The sequence below is a fragment of the Callorhinus ursinus genome, unplaced genomic scaffold (genome assembly GCF_003265705.2).
Source record: "Callorhinus ursinus isolate GAN/ISIS: 27379988/994484 unplaced genomic scaffold, GSC_fseal_2.0 scaffold2, whole genome shotgun sequence".
Classification (NCBI taxonomy): Eukaryota; Metazoa; Chordata; class Mammalia; order Carnivora; family Otariidae; genus Callorhinus; species Callorhinus ursinus.
Genome location: NW_027397064.1, coordinates 66,990,220 through 67,007,654, shown reverse-complemented (window position 1 = coordinate 67,007,654; position 17,435 = coordinate 66,990,220). Strand labels below are relative to the sequence as shown.

At 36.8% G+C, this 17,435-nt stretch overlaps 1 protein-coding gene across 3 annotated transcripts in view; it reads right to left on the bottom strand.

The window, feature by feature from the left end:
• The window catches only part of KCNH7 (potassium voltage-gated channel subfamily H member 7), a 474,524-nt gene that overhangs the window by 75,326 nt on the left and 381,763 nt on the right, over positions 1 to 17,435 (bottom strand). For all 3 annotated transcript variants that reach the window (XM_025853026.2, XM_073883322.1, XM_073883324.1), the window contains one exon: positions 2,944 to 3,369. In XM_025853026.2, the coding sequence (XP_025708811.1) occupies positions 2,944 to 3,369 (426 nt within the window). The remainder of the gene's footprint in view (positions 1 to 2,943; positions 3,370 to 17,435) is intronic.

The window sequence follows — 17,435 nt, the reverse complement described above, 5'->3', positions numbered from 1 at the left end:
TGGTGATGGGTATTAAAGAGGGCACGTACTGTATGGAGCACTGGGTGTTATGCACAAACAATGAATCATGGAACACTACATCAAAAAATAATCATGTAATGTATGGTGATTAACATAACAATAAAAAATAAAAAAAACTAATGATGTAATGTATGGAGATTAACATAATAAAAAAAAGAAAAAAAAGCCTGATTATAGTTATATAATATAGTTTGTATATAAAAGAAATATCTTCATTATTACCCTTGAAAAATGTATAAAGTAGTCCAAGTCATCACTGGTCTTGTTGTTACCTCTCATCACCAACTCAGCCCAATAGTTGACACCCTTATCCCCCTTCCAGACCCAGCCCTCCACTTGCTATCCTTGATGCCTGCATACCTCCCTCTAAAATATGCCTCATGCTCCTTTGCTTTGCAACCTAATAACCATCCTCAAAATATTTCCTTTCTGTCTCCCATTTCTTCAGGATTCCTAACTGCAACTAGCTAATCTAGTAACTACTATAAGATCACAGACACTCAGTAGGTATTTACTGAATAAAGATTAATTAAGGTATTTATGGATTACTGTGGTAACATGTAAGTTTAAGGGAAGCCTTCATTAAGAAACAGACTTTAATCCAAAGGGATGGAAAGGAGAAAAGGAGTAACCTTTGGCAAGTACTTACTATGTACCTGGTACTGAGTTAGTCTCTTCATATAGGCTGCTTTATTTTTAAAATCATAAGAACAGACCTTTCACCATTTTACAGAAACACAAATGAAATCTTAATGAGTTAAGTATCTTGCCAAAATATAGGAAGTAAGTGGCAAAGAGGAGAGTCAGACCGAGGTCTAAGTCCAAAGTCAGAACTCTTCTCATATCATATCACATCTTAAAAGAATTAGGAGTAGCTTTGGGACCATGGGGGAGCCCATGAAAGCACACAGGAGTAGAGACCTGGCATTGCTTTCTTTGAGGCAAACTTCACCTTTTCCTTGATGCTACCTGGAAAACATTGTCCAGACATCATTTTTCCCAGAGATTACTTCATCCTATACTAACGTGAATCACAATTTTTTCTTCAGCTCTCTTGAAGTCCTGTCTGAAATAGCGATCATCGAAATCACATATTTTAATGTTATAATTTTCAAGTGATATAGAAACTAAAAATAAACTAATCAAATGTTGCTTCCTAGAAATTCTACCTTAATGGTTTTAATCAGCATATTCCAATACTGGTTTGATTGTTATTGATGAAACCTCATCAGTAAATCAACTTCCCCTAATGATCCTATTAGCTATTTATTTGTTCATTCATTCTTTTATTTTGTCAAGTTGAAATTTAATCTGCTCTTGGTGTACATATTTTAAAATTTGAAAGAATGAGATTTTACTCTAGTGTTTATCAATAAGAACTTATTTGATGTAACTACATGGATCACCCATTGCAAGAAACTCATAAAGATAAGTATCAAGAAGTATTTTGCTTTCTTGCCTCTAAATTAACAACCAAAGTTAGGAGTATCTAACATGAAAAGTTCAACTGGCTTAACAGCCGCTAATTTTTTCTGATTATTTTTCTAAGAGTTTCACAGGTATTATCTTATTAGAGCCTCAAATTAAAAATAAATAAATAAAATAATGGAAGAGGGGAAGTAATATTATTATCCTTACTGATGAGGAGAGTCAGGCTTGAGGCTTTGTGTAAGGTTTGTAGACTCCAGGAAGAACATATTGCTCCATTGCCCTGCTCTTTTTTTTTAAGATTGTACTTATTTATTTGAGAAAGAGAGAAAGAAAAGAAAAAGCAGGAACTGGGAGAGTGGCAGCAGGGTAGGGAGACAGAGAGAATCTCTCAAGCAGACTCCATGGGCCTGACACAGGGCTCCATCCCAGGACCCTGAGATCACAACCAAAGCTGAAACCAGTCTGATGCTTAACTGACTGAGCCACCCAGGTACCCCTCCACTGCCCTGTTCTTAGCTGCCCAGAGTTCAACAGGCATGATCTATTGGAGAGAATTTACTTCTAAACTAATTGTTCCCCTCGGCAGAGGAAGATTCTTTTATCCTGAAGCCTTAATTGGTCAGGGAGCAAACATCTGCAGAAGGCATTTTGATATTTGATCTCTCGAACAAAAAGAAAAGATGGGGTTCTCAGGTAGAAAAGTACCCTGAATTTTTAAAACTCAACACATTGAGGTTATCTTTCTCAAGCCACTCCCTGAGAACTACTTTCACATCTTCTGTAAGTCTTTCCATTATAGAATCCAGGAAGATTATTTACAATAAAAATTCATGGCAATTAAATGGAGGGGACTTTAGGAGAACTTAACTGCTTTTGGATCAAAGAACCCCTTGAGAATCTGGTTAAAATTATGGACTCCAACCAGAAAATGCACTGTACTTTTACTTGTCAGATTTCCTTGAAGTTTCTAGCTTCATAAGATACTGGGAACACAAGAAGTCTTTTCCATTCTAGATATTATTTAAGAGAAAGAGTTTTGAACAAGGCATTTTAGAAGATGCCTCTTCCACATAATTTAAACATAAAACAAGTTCCTGCTGTCTCCAACCACAATTACAAGTCGAGAAAGAAAGAGACATCGTCTACTTTGACAGTTTTATACCAATGAAGTTAACATGTAGAGATTTTACAGCCTGGAAATGTGTTATGTGCTATGAAACACTTTTCCAAAGTTTTCTTCCTTGGTTAAAAGATAAATAGTCTTTAATATCTCTTAACAAAAAAAGAGAGAATTGTGAAGTATTTGCGGTGGCAAGATTGTCCCCTTTCATTTTATAGCATTTCCGATGAAATGAATTTCATCTCTGAGATACGGGAAGTTTGTACGGCAACAACTTGCGGGTTTTTTGTTTTTTGTTTTTTTGCAGTTGAAATAGATTCATTTTTGTAATTGCAATCTTTCAGAGAATAAGATTCTTAAGCAGCACTTACCTCATCAGAACCAGATCCAAAAATCAGCAAGTCAAAAGGAATTGCTGCAACCATGTCGATCAGGAACCAGCCTTTGAAGTAGTGTATTGCTATTTTGGCCGGATCACTTACCACTTCTTCATTCTGATTTACATATGTTGTTCTGAAGTTTATGAGAATATCTATGATGAACATAATATCCACAATCAAGTCCACCACATTCAAAGGGCTACAAGAATAGCCACATTCTCGTCTTTTCTGTTCTTCTCTGTCATTGAGGAGAAAGGCTGCAGAATAGGGCGTGAAAATAGCAGTGTATATGACCAAGAGCAGAATAAGCCAATCCCAGACTGCCTTGAAGGGGCTGTAGTGCAATATTGTAAACTTGTTGATGCGTGGGGTCTGCAGTTTATATTCTGGCAGGACATCTGCTCCTAAAGAGAGAACCTGATCAAAAAAAGAAAATCGCACACTACATAAAAATGTCATTATCTGATCTCCTAACCTACAAAAATATTAAGGTAATTATACATCAAAATCTATTAAGCAGGATGCATATAATTGTGAAGGATGCATGAAAAACACATATGTTTAAAGGACCTGATATAAACCCCCTTTCTGCAGTATATTTGACCCCAGAAAACTCCATTGGTATTTCTTGATAAACATGATTTTCACTGAAAAGTAATGAATATTGTCACTGAGAAAGCAAGGAGTGGTTACTGGTTCTTTTGGAACATACTACTACTCAGAAATAAAAATACATGGCTGTTTTTAGAAAATCATAAAATCAGTCTGATACATGAGTAATTCAGTTTTCAAACCTCAGAAAGGATTGCCTGTAATGAATAGAAGCAGCCTACTTGGATCCGTGTTCATATTTAATTTACATATGTTTAATTTATAATTAAACCTTGATAAATTAAACCCAACTCATTCAAATCTTTAATTACAATTTTCCCACCTGCAATCTGTTTTTAACATTAGAAAAAAGGCACATGAGACTAAAATAAACACAAAGGAGTCTTTTTCCTAAAAGGTTGAGGGAATATTTTCTATTCTGGGACAAATGTACTTTCACCCAAACTCTTCCATCACATTTAGAGAATCACAAAGAGAGAATGGTGCAAAGAGATGTTCAGAATATCGGTCTGGAAATGTTGCAAGATTATTAGCACCAATGGGCACTTAAGCCCTGAGATTTATTCTACATGATAAGACATTGGTAGACTAAAATAGTTCATCTTGCAGAATCTTAGTTTATCTGAAAAAATTAGAACTTGAATCACATCCCAGTAGAAAAGTTCATGAGTTGGTAACTTTAGACTAAGTTTCAAGAACCAAGTTCAAAGCAAAAAGGTTATCTCATTACCAAAAAATATAATTAGTCTTAATACAGGGGTTTACAAAAACGGAAATTTTTTGATGGCTCCACAAATTGCACCTAGAGACATATTTTAAGGGAGCAGTGGGTTATATATACACTTATATTATGAATATCCCATGTATATGCAAAGTTTCTCAAGAGTTAATTTCACTGAATAAATTTTTAGGCTAGATTCTCCTAAATACAGCTAGTATATTATCAGCTTTGCAGCAAGAACCTCAGACAATCCCCTACTGGTTAGTCAAAGAGTATTGTTTCTCTGTTCTTGGTAATTCTATCCCTGTAGGTTTTAACTTGATTATAACAATATCATAGGCAAATTTCAATTTTAAATCTTATTTTCATTGTCATATCTCATACCTTTTTTCACATATGAGCTACCATTCTTATCTTAAAAAGAACTTGAGAAGTTTAATAACAACCACAAATGAGGTAGAGCATGATTTTTAAATATAACAGTTCAGGTAAAATAGACAAAGGTGCTTTAAGATAACAGCTAAACTGATTTAATTTGAATTGAAAAAATAATAGTAATACAGAGCCTAGCCATTTTTTTCAGTCCAGAGTAAATTTGAACAGGAAACATGGCTTTATTTTAAGCTATTATGAGAAAGGACAGGAATTATTAGTAAAAAAAAAAAAAATCTGGAAAATAAAGTGATTTCATTTTTTCTGAAATACTGAAGATTTTCAGAATCCAAGGTCTCAATCTTTATCTCTAACTCTAAAGAGGAATAATGTTTGGAAAGTCTGTCAGTTGATTACTGCAGGCTGTTAGAACTCCAATCTTGTTATGCTCAGCACAGAAAACTAGCCCATAATATTTTGGTCTGGAAAGAATGGATCATCTCTTAAGGTGTTACCATGTAATATCCCTTTCTAAAAACAAAACGAAACAAACAAACAAACAAAAAACAGGGAAGATTCAGAGTGTAGAAAGTAAAATCCGAAATCTTATTTTGCCTCTCAAAGTCATCTAAAATATGGACCCATTCTATTTTTCCAGTTCCTTCTCTCAGTAGATTCTTTTATGCACTCTGACAAAATTTGGCTAAAATCTTTGAACTACTGAGATATTTCCAAAGCCCTAAATTCACAAATTTCTCTCATAAAAAAAGGGTATGTAATTATCCAAAGGGAAAAAACAACAAAAAAGTCATTCTTAAAGAGAGGGATACTTGTCTGAGTTTGCTTCCTGCTTAAGTGACATGCCCCTGATACCAACTTCCCACATACGGCAGTCTGAATGCCTGTTTTAGCAGAAGTCTAAGTTAGAATGCATTCAGCACCATTGAGCAACACCACAGTGAAAACTGTGGATGGAGACCTTTCCATCCCACATATGCATGCATTCCTGTAACAGAGGACCGCTGTGCGAAGAGCTGGAAATCGAAAAATTGGAAAGATACTGTCCCTGACATTGCAGTTTATGGTCTACTGGGAGAAAAAGACATGTAAAGGGAAGTCCTGATGAGGTCCATCCATTCCTGGGTTGGTGGTGCTGATGAAGGAGGTGGTCTCCATAGAGGCTTTTCAGGGAAAGATGTCACTTGAACTGAGACTTTGAGTGGGGGGGGGGGGGAAGAAAAGAATGCAGCTGGGGGATGAGGAAACTGGAAACGGAAGACTATTGCAGGCAGAGGGAACAGAATGAACAAAGGTAGGGAGGCATGAAATAATGTGTCGTGTGTTGAGGAATTACAAGCTGCCTTGTGCTGCTGGTGGACAAAATGCATTTGCAGTAATTGGTATGGCACCAAATTATATGGTATATGTTCTTTTGACTTCTGCATGGGTATGCCTATGTTTTATCATTCAATTCTCTCATGAATTTTACTAGCCAGTGATTTCAAAACTTTTATTTATATAGCATACTTTAGCACCATGAGGTCTCATTATCAGTCCAAATGTGGTCATGGGCACCGAAGTCAGGTAGCCCTCTATTATTAAGTGATTATCTTACTGAGTCAGAAGATTATTTTGTTTTGAGTTTTCACCAACGTATACAAGTTTTTAAGATTTTCTGGGAGAACTTATGGTCCTTTGAGAATATTCTTTTCTGTGAATATTGGTTTAAGAATTGTTAAAGGTTACCAGGCAGAGAAGGCAAGGTGACCAAGTTTAGTTTTTGATAAGTGCATCTGGCAATGGAAAGCAGGAGAACCCAGAGGGGGCAGGATCAGAGGCTTAGAGATAAATTAGGACTTTGGTACTAAGAAAGATAGATAAATGAAGAGAGATCAGCAAAGCCTGTATTAAGGGGAGATGGCAGAGACTAAAAAGAGGGATACATTTGGGAAATAAATGCATCTCAAGATAAGAATGAGCAATAAGGAAATATTTGTTTCTTTGTGGTTTCAATAATGAGTTTTATTAGAGCCAATCACGGTAATAAAAATCTATGAAGGCTCACCCATTTGTAGAATAAGGGAAAGAGCTCTAGACTTTAAATGTGAAGATCTGGGTTTAAATTTCAGATACAATTTTTCTGGTAAGTAATTTAATCTCTCTGGATCTGGGTTTTTGTTTTGTTTTGTTTTGATTTTTCATCTGTGTGATGGAGATAGAATCTTTGCTCAAATCACCTATCTATACAGAGCAACCATATCACACTAGATAATTTCTATAATAGTGTCTGATAAAATGGGAAATATCTACATAAAGTAATTTCATTATTATTTAGAATTCTAGGGTTACTCATTTAATTCTTGATTTAAACAAACCAACTATAACCAAAACATTTATGAGCCAATTGGAGAAAGCTGAACACTGACTGGACATTGATAATATTACGGAAATGTTCGGTTATCTATTCACTGGAATAAACCAAAACAAGACATTGTGGTTTAAAATAACAGTCATTTTATTATTCGTGATTCTATGGACAGGAAATTTAGGCTGGACCCAGGTGGGCCATTCTTCTGCTCCACACAGTGTAAATTGGGGTCACTCAGATGTTTGGTTGGTGGCTGCACTCGTGTAGAGAATCTGGAAAGTCTTCACTGATATGTCTAGTACCTGGGTGGGGATAGTTTAAGGCTGGATGCAATATGCTGGAACAATTGGGTCTCTCCCTTTCTCTGACTCTAGATAAATATAATCTAAAGATACATATCTATATCTATTTATCTATGTAGAGAGAGACTTTTTATATATATAATTTTTATAAAAACTGTATATATAGAGTTATATATAGAGATATATAATATAAAGACTGTGTATACATAGGTGTGTATATATATATGTATATACAGAGGGAGAGATGGAGGTATATATACATACAGAGATACAGTTTCTATAAAAACTATATATAATTTCTCTATATAGTCCCTTTTTGTGGTACTTTTCTATATGGTCTCTTCAGCAGGATAGTAAGATGTCCATGTGGAAGCTCAGTACTCCCAAGGGAGAAGTAGAAACGTCCAGTCTTCTTAAAGTCAAGGCCTGGGAATGGTAGGGGATCATTTTTTCCATATTTTATTGACCATCTGGGGACAAGCTATCACAGGAATTATTGACAATTGTTTTTAGGTGTGATGCTATTGTGGCTTTTTAAAATAGTATTTACTTTTTAGGGGTACACAGTGAAATATTTATGGATAAAGTGCTACAGCTTTTAGGGTAACTGTGGGGCGTGCATTCCAAGGCCCCTAGTGGATGCCTGAAACCACAAATGATACTGAATCCAATATATATTATATTTTTCCCTATACATACACACCTATGATAAAGTTTAACTGATAAATTAGGCACAGTAAGAGATTAACAACAGTAACAATAAAATAGAACCATTATAACCATGTGCTGTAATAAAATTTTTGTAAATGTGGGGTCTCTCTCTCTCTCAAAATATCTTATTGTAATGTACTGACACTTCTCGTAATATGTGAGATAATAAAATGTCTATGTGTTGAGATGAAGTGAGGTGAATGACACAGGTATCATGACATAACGTTAGGCTACCACTGAGCTTTTGATGATAGTCAGACAGATGATCATCTGCTTTCAAACCATGGTTGCCCATGGCTAACTGAAACTGCAGAAAGCAAGGCTGCAGATAATGGGCGACTATTGTAATCCAGGGTGAGAGAATGGAAGGCAGAGAGAAAGTCTGGTTATTTGCAGCAACATTAGTTGTGTGTTGACTTTTACTAAAACTGGGAGATGGGCATATAGTATTTTCTATTTTTAAAACATGTTTGTATTTTTTCACAATAAAAAGCAGTAGTTTTAGAATGTCAGCCAGAAAGGCCTAAGATCAATTGAGGAAGTAATTTCCTAATGGAAAAAAAGAACTGGGTCTACCCACATCACAAGGGCTCACTCCTATCAGAGTTCCTTGTTGGATAAGCTTGGATTACTGTTTCTACAACAGAATGTTTAATTTCCTCTCTGCACATCTCAGTCATATTATGTTGGTCTTCATTCAGCCATACAGACTAAACACAATGCCGACTTTGTCGGCCTTGACGTGTTTGCCTTTAAAGTCCCGTCAAATCGGTGGCTCAGACAAATCATGTTACAAGAAGATAGTCGAATAAGCTAAGTCTGCAAATGCTTATTCCTCAGAGTATACTTGGCTGCATTGCTCATTAAGTTAGATTAAAACACAGCCACTTCTCAGAGACTCATTAGGTTAGATCTCTTATTGAAGTACTTTTGCTTTATTAGAGTTTCATATGCAAACTTCAAGTTTTCATTCTGGATTGACATACGAATGCTTTTTCATTTTTCCTCCATAAAACTACCACTAAATGCAATGTTTATGTTGGTTAATGTCATTTTAGTAAATATTTGCATTATGTACTCCTTTTATAATCAATTTCCCAGAAATAATTGATCTCTCTTGAGGAATCAAAAGGTTTCATTTATTTTTTATTAAAAAAACAGGACAATAAGAATTATTTCATTAATTGTATTCCCTTTTCGCCTTCTTGCCTAAAACTATGAGTTTAAGGGGCACCTGGGTGGCTCAGTCGGTTAAGCGTCTGCCTTCGGCTCAGGTCATGATCCCAGGGTCCTGGGATTGAGTCCTGCATCGGGCTCCCTGCTGAGCAGGGAGCCTGCTTCTCCCTCTGCCCCTTCCCCCTGCTCATGATCTTGCTTGCTCTCTCTCTCTCTCAAATGAATAAATAAAAAATCTTAAAAAAAAAACCAAAAAAACCCTATGAGTTTAAAATTTCAGTACAATTATTTCTATTTCCCTTCACATTGTTTTAGTTGTTCTATTTCCATTTCAATGGTCTAAATGCATGTATCTTTTATACTGTCACTTTATGCTTCTTTGGAAATATGATAAATGTATAAATTATAAGTCCTAAGTAAGTTAATACTAACTATGAAAGTGCTTTAGAGCCGTTGTGGTGGAAATGAAATATTAGACAGGCAAATATTTGTTTTAAAAACGTGAATAGGATTCTGAGGCACCAGTGATGAAAAGGAGAAAGGCTGCTACACAATCCATTATGTTTCCTTAAAAAGCCAACTTCTCCCACACATTTGAGAAATAACATACTTTAGAAAGATAAAACATGATTAATTGAACTATTATAAGGATTTTCTTTTACGAGTGAAAGAAAAAAGAAGGAAAAAAAAAACAACAACAAACCCTCGCTCTATAAAAAAGGGGAACTCCATGGTCTCCAGAAAGACACTTCTATTTTCTCTTTCCTCAAACCACCAATTAAATGTACAGTTTAACACAGACTAAAATATGGTTTTCTTTACCAAATCCAGTTTTTCTTCTTGCTAACACACTGCTATTTGTTTAACCTGTAACAGTTAAGTGTTACATAAAACCAAAATCTTTATACGAAACAACACTATTTATTCAATGAAGATCTACTGTGAAAATTTTGTGTGAATACCAGGATTAATAACTACTCTTCTCTTTTGAAAAGTGTAATAGGGAACGATTAAGCTTTCCAGACGATTATGCAGAACTTTTGGCAGCCGTTAAACGCCATGCTGAGGTGTTGGTAGAGACTGTTCATCTGTTATTTATCCTTTACTCAGGACTTGCAGTTAATGAATAGGCTAGCTATATTTTTATCTTTAAAGTAGTCAGTAACAAAATGCATCAGATAGGTCATTTAGCATCAGAAAAGATTTAAGTTCCCCTGGCTTTTCAGCAGATGATTTAAGAAGTCCAACAAAATCTGAGTAATTTTCATGAAAACAGGCCGCCCCACTGATAATTACCCAAATATTTAAATTAAAAGATGAAAAAGATTCGCACAACAAATGAGATCTGTCATATAGGAAGGTTTTTAAGTAAATAAAATATTAAAATTAGGTAGTGGAATCACTGCAGCTGTCCATATTCAAATAATTTTCTTTTTTTATTCAAATAATTTCCTAAGGCTTAGGTTAAAGTAGGCATTGTATCATTTATGCACGTGTGCACGTGTGTGTGTGTGTGTGTTGGACTGAGTCAGACGATAGTACGATTTTGTAAAAATCGGAGTCATATGGGTACAGCTAAGTGTTAGGTTTAGTGTTTTGTTTTGTATGTAGTATATATGTTAATAATACAAAAACTATCTGCTGCTCAAAATAAGTGTGACTCAGAATATGAGAGAACTGGGTTAGATAATATCTTAAACATTTATAATATTCATAAATTACTGTAAACACATGTATATTAAAAATTACAGGTTCTTCCAAGGCCATAAACTCTGAACTCTCATGCCAAAGCCCAACTGGACATGGGCCTCAGTTTTGGCTCTTCACCCCTTGCCAGGCTAATCCGGGAGCTTGTGAGGGCACCTCACTGCCGATACCAGATGCTCTCTGGCCTACGTTTGCTTCCTTGCCTCCTCTCTCTTCTTTCCTTTCTCATGGAGACTGCACACATGCATTCTTCTCTTCATTTCCTTTATCTTTATTTTTAAATGGATCTAAATTTAAGGCGAAGGAGCATGTAGCACACTAGTTTGTGAGTAAGCCTTTCACAAATGTTTTTCAAAAGCTCAGATAACTAAGAAGCAGGCTTAGAGATGGGAGAGGGGAATAAAGGGTTTAGCTAGGCACTTGGAGGTAGACGTGCCAGGTGCCAATAGCAGAAGATGCCCGGCAGAAAGAAAGTCTGGGATGGCACCCCGGAGGAGGTTGGAGCTCAAAATTTCATCCTGTCCAGGCAGGATAAAATTCTGGAAAGTGGATTCATTTGCCAAGAAAGTATACAAAGAGAGAGACTACACAGGGCATAACTAAAATGTGGGATAGAGAAAAAAAGGCATAGCCAGTACATAGTACACCAAAGAGTAGTTGAGGGGGCCTATCTGTAGCAGAAAACAGAAGAAAAAAGAGATGATGGAGATGGCAATATGGAAAATGCATGAGAGAAAGGATTATGATAGAAACAGCTGCTGTGCACCAAAATGTGTTGTTTTCCCTTCCATGGAATAGAGTTGTTGCTGCTAGAATGTGTGTGCTTGACCCAAAACTACATTATCCAGTCTTGTTTCAATCTAGGTATGGCCATGTGTCTGATGAGTAGCACTTCTTGGCCAAAGCTTTGAAGAAGCAGGTATGTCTTTTCCTGCTCTCTCTTTTTCCTTCCTCTTGGTAAGCACAGATCCTTCTAAGGCCTCAAGTCCTTAAATCCAGTGGGGGTGGTAGAGCCTTCAAATATAAGAAACTTGTCACCAAATTACCAAGAGAAGGAAAATCCCTCATTGCCTAGGAATACCAGCTTCGGCTATTGCTTGAACATGAAATATAATATTAGATAACCACAGTAATGTGGGGGTTTATTAGTTCCAGCAGCTAGCATTAGCCTAATGCTTGGTTCTTTTCTTTGGAATATGCTGCATAAGATAACACTGGCTCTGGAGAGAGAATGACTGCTCATTTTATCAATGCTTTGTCTTTGAGAAAGAGGACAGTTAATACCGAATATCTTTTATGTTAGTTACCAACCTCAGTACTGAATTAGAGCATTCAGTTTCCTCAACAGCTCTTTTAGATAAGCATAATTATGTCCATTTTTATAGACTAAGAAACTGACTCAGGGACTGAATAACTTACCTAATTCTCAGAGCCAGCTGAAGTATTATCAACCATAATATTCCCTAACTTTATTGAATGCCTATTATTTACTGAAAATTATATGGGCATTATCCCATTTAAACGTCACAATTATAGGTATTTATTGTGGACTGAATTGTGTCCACCCCATGCTCCCCCCACCAAAGACACTCTCAAGTCCTAACCCCTAGTACCCACGAATGTGACCTTATTTGGAAACCGGTCTTGGCAGATAGAATCAAATTAAGGTGAGGTTACACTGGACTGAGGCAGGCCCTAATCCAATGTGACTTGTATCTTTATAAGTGGAGGGAATGGATACAGAAACAGATCCACAGGAAGAACATCCTTTGACAATGGAGGTAGAGATTGGAGGGATGTATCTATAAACCAAGGACCGCCAAGACTGCCAACCACACAGAAGCTAAGAGAAAGGCATGGAACAGATTTTTCCCTAGAGTCTTCTGAGAGAGAGAAGACTGGCATCTTGATTTCACTTTGAGCCTTCATAACAGTAAGTGAAGAAATATCTGTTGTTTTCAACTATCTAGTTAGTGGCAATTCGTATGACAGCCTAGAAAATGAACACAGCACTATTGTTTATTTCACTCTACAGATGTAAATTCTGAGGTTAGCTGACTTCCCGACACTGTCTGGTTCCATAGTGCCTGTCTTCTTACCTAAGCAGCATACCAATATTCAGTTTATTTTTTCATGGGAATAAGGCCCATGTTTTCTCACCATAAATACTCTTTCCAGAAGAAGAAATTATTTTATATGGGTCTGCGTGAATGTTTTCATAGTTATCAAATGCTTTTAATAAAATCCTGATCACCTATGGCAAAAGAGTAAATAAAGAGACTTGTGTAGAACCACTTCTTGTCAAGAGCCTAAAGCCCACTTGTTTGGATCGACACACATATGTAGGATGTAGAAAAAAGAAACGGAAATGTTAAATGGCTATGGTGGGCACCAAAAATAAAAACAAAGACAATTTCCATTAATTAAAAATCCATAATCTGTCAGATATTGTTGAACAGACCAGACTCTGGACTGAAAAAGCCCTGTTACATATCCCAGCTCTGCCATGGCCATTTAAAAAAATCTTCCTAAGTATCAGATTCCTTAGCAGCAAAATAGCACAGCAATACCTTCCTCACAGGCAACTGTGAAATAAGTAAGATCACAAATAATCCCTGTTTCACTCACCATAAACAAGAAGTAAGTATTTTCATTATAATTTTCGGTGTATTTACCTTGAAAAACTCAAAATTTAATTATAGATAGCATTCAATGCTGATTACAGTTATTGACTGAATCCAGTTCTCTGATGTGACCCTTGGAGAAGTCAACTACTCAAAGATAGAGACAGCAGAAGACAGGCAGATAGGCTCCTGATTATGTGTGTTTGCTGGTAAGATAACCATTTTTCTTTGTTTATGAACATCTCAGTTATGCTATATATCAGTAAGATCACCTCTGAAATTCTGCAATTCTGTTATTTTTTTTAAACAGGTTGTTTACCCTGTTACACTAAATCGGTGTGATTTTGCTGTGTATCATCTGTAGGTCAATGTTTAATATATTTTAAGGAAATAAATTGGAAACCCTCTCCACAAAAATTTCAGGATGATGGGGAAATACAAATGTGTATGTGTGTGATTAAGTGTATAAGTGTCTAGCACTGTGTATTATCCTGATATGTATAGGTGGGCTTTTGTGAACTTCTTGAAATTATTTAAATAACATAAGATGTGTGGTGCTGTTTATTTCTCAGGGAATACGTATTTATGTCTCTTATCAGATTTTCAAGCATCTAAGACCTACAAGTAGTTAAAACCCTAACTTAAGGCATGAACTTTTATAGGTTTCTGCGTCTCTTAGCACCACAAACCATTTATAATCATCAAGTGAAAGAAGGAGACAGAAAGAGAGAGGCAAAAGAGTGAGAACAGGAAATGTTTAGAGAGAAAATGAAGCATAAAGTAATTGTGGTGGCACTAATAGGAAATGTGCTCAAAGTTACAGTGAAGACAAGGATGGCACCTTGACTGAAGCACAGGTGACCTCTTTCTCCATGACTGATAGAGATTTTCTGAGTGTTTACAGGCTGAATGGTCTGTTAATTCTCAGGCCTGGGCTTTGCTTTTAAATAACTTGGCTTCAAGGGCAGTTTCTCATTCCTGTTAAATTTTCAAATGAGTAATGTCTTCCTGTCGAGGACTAAGTACATTCAGTTACTAAGCAGCCTTAGCAAGTGTGACATTCCTACCAAATTTGTAGTTGAAAGTCTTACTTCGATGGGCCATGTCTGAAGATTAAGTGACACTATCCTGCTGCCTTGCTAGAAGAGGCAGGCGCCAGGGATGGGGCACTACCCTGCTGCTTGCTGAAGCCTGGGAGTGAAGGCAGCTGCAGCACTCCCTTGCTCTCTGGCTGGAGCATTCTCCTGCTCCCAGTCTTAAGCCGGCAGGGTCACTCAGACAAAGCATTCACCTGCTGCATTCCTGAAGGCAATGGATCTACACAGTCAAGTTCTCCACTGCTTTTCTGAAGCCTGCAAGCATGCCTTGTCCCCTACACTCTACAGCCCCTTTGTTAAAGCCGGCAGGTATGTGTGATCCACACAGGGGATGGCCCTTGATCTCACCTGGCCCTGGTAGCCAAAGGGGATGGTGTTCTTGAGCTCCACAGGAATGCAACAATTGGAAAGACAATTCTTAGCAGGCCACCATCCCCAGGGCACTGCATAGATATCAGACTGAAAAACAACCCCAATCTTCCTATGAAAAAGGCCTACTTACTTAGGCTGGAACTTCAGCCTGAGAGACAGGCTTCAGGTTTCCCACCCAGCTAAAAGTTAAGGAAGTACTCCCAAGGAACACAAATAGGGAGGCCTCACTACCACTTAACATGACCTCCCACAAAGGAGCTAATATACTTGTCTGGAGCCCCAGCTTTTGCAACTATCCCCCAGGGGACACCTCCAGATCTCTGGGTCTGGAGGCTAGCAGGGATTATGATTATAGCCCCACAGGACCATATATATTCACATACTTCAAAAGCTGCTGTCTGAGGGTCAGGCTTCTAATCAGCTGAAACTAGGTGCTAAATGAGATTTTTCCCCTTGGATCACAGGTGTTGGAACACCCTCAACAATGGGGACATATCAAGAATAAATTGAGCAGTGTAGACAACTGCAAAGGTTTGAGACACAAGAGCTAGGGAAAGTTTGAAGAAGTTTCATTACCTGCACAAAGTGACTCCTTCAATACTGAGAAAGGTAGCTGCCTTGCCTAACACATAGAAACAAACCCAGAGAGTACAGCAAAATGAGGAAACAGAGAAATGTGCTCCAAACAAAAGAACAAGATAAAACCTCAGGAAAAGATCTTAATGATATGAAGATAAGTAATCTACCTGATAAAGAATTCAAAGTAGTGGTCATAAAGATGCTCAGCAAACTCAGGAAAAGAATGGATAACACAGTGAGAACTTCAACAAAGAGAGAGAAGATACAAGAAAGTATAAAACAGAAGTCACTAGATAAAGAATGCAATGACTGAACAAAAAAATACAATAAAGATGATTAACAACAGAATGGATGAAGCAGATACACAGTCACATTATAAGGGTCCAAGAAGAGAGAGATAAGACATAAAAATAAACAAATGGGACTACATCAAACTAAAAGCTTCTGCAGAGCAAAGGAAACCATCAACAGAAGGAAAGAGCAATCTACTGAAAGGGAGAAGATACTGCAAATCATATATGCAATAAAGGGTTAATATCCAAAATATATAAAGAACTCATACAACTGAATAACAAAAAAATGTGATTGAAAAAATGGGCAGAGAATCTGAATAGATATCTTCCCAAGCAAGACACACAGATAGGCAACAGGCACATAAAAAGATGCCTAGCTTCACTAGTCATCAGGGAATGCAAATCAAAACCACAATGAGATATCACCTTATACTTGTTAGAATGGCTAGTATCAAAAGGCAAGAAATAACAAGTGTTGGTGAGTATGTGAAGAAAAGGGAACCTTCATGCACAATTGGTGGGAATGAAAACCGGTGCAGCCACTGTGGAAAACAATATGGAGTGTCCTAAAAAAATTAAGAATAGAACTATGATCTAGCAATTCCACTTCTGGGTATTTAGCAATTCCACTAGTGGCTATTTATTCAAAGAAAATAAAAATACTGATCCCAAAAGATATAGGTACCCCTATAGTCATTGTAGCATTATTTACAAGAGGCAAGCTATGGAAGCAACCTAAATGTCCATTAATGGATGAATAGATAAAGAAGATGTGGTGTATCTATACAGTGGAATATTTCTCAGCTATAGAAAAAAAATATTTCCATTTGTGACAATGGATGAACCTGAGGGTTTACGCTAAGTGAAATAAGTCAAACACAAAGACAAAAAGCACAAGATTTCACTTATATGCAGAATCTAAAAAACAACCAACCAACAAAACAAAACAAAACCCAGACGACATATACGGAGAACAGAATGGGCATTGCCAGTGGGAAAGGGGGTGGGGTGGCAAACTGAGGGAAGGGTATCAAGAAGTATGAACTTGCAGTTATAAAGTAAGTCATGGGGATGTAATACACAACATGGAGAATATAGTCAATAATATTGTATTAACTTTATAAAGTGATTGATGGTGACTGGATTTACTGTGGTGATTATTTTTTCACAATGTATACAAATGTCCAATCACTATGTTGTACATCTGAAATTAATAGAATATTGTATGTTAAATATGATTCAATTGAAAAAAGAAAACACCTTGTTCTCATGAACCTTACCTCCCAAGGAAAGTTTCAAAAATAATAAAATATTAGCCTGGAAAATGGACACTGTAAAAATGCATAACTTGTAGTTTCAACAGAAACATTTAAAAACTAAGACCCCCTTGGGGTGCCTGGGTGGCTCAGTTAGTTAAGCATCAGAAACTTGGTTTTGGCTCAGGCCATGATCTCAGGGCCATGGGATTAAGCCCCATGTCTGGTTCTGTGCTCAGCACAGAGTCTGCTTGAGATTCTCTCCCTCTCCCCCTCTCTCCCCCTTCCCCTGC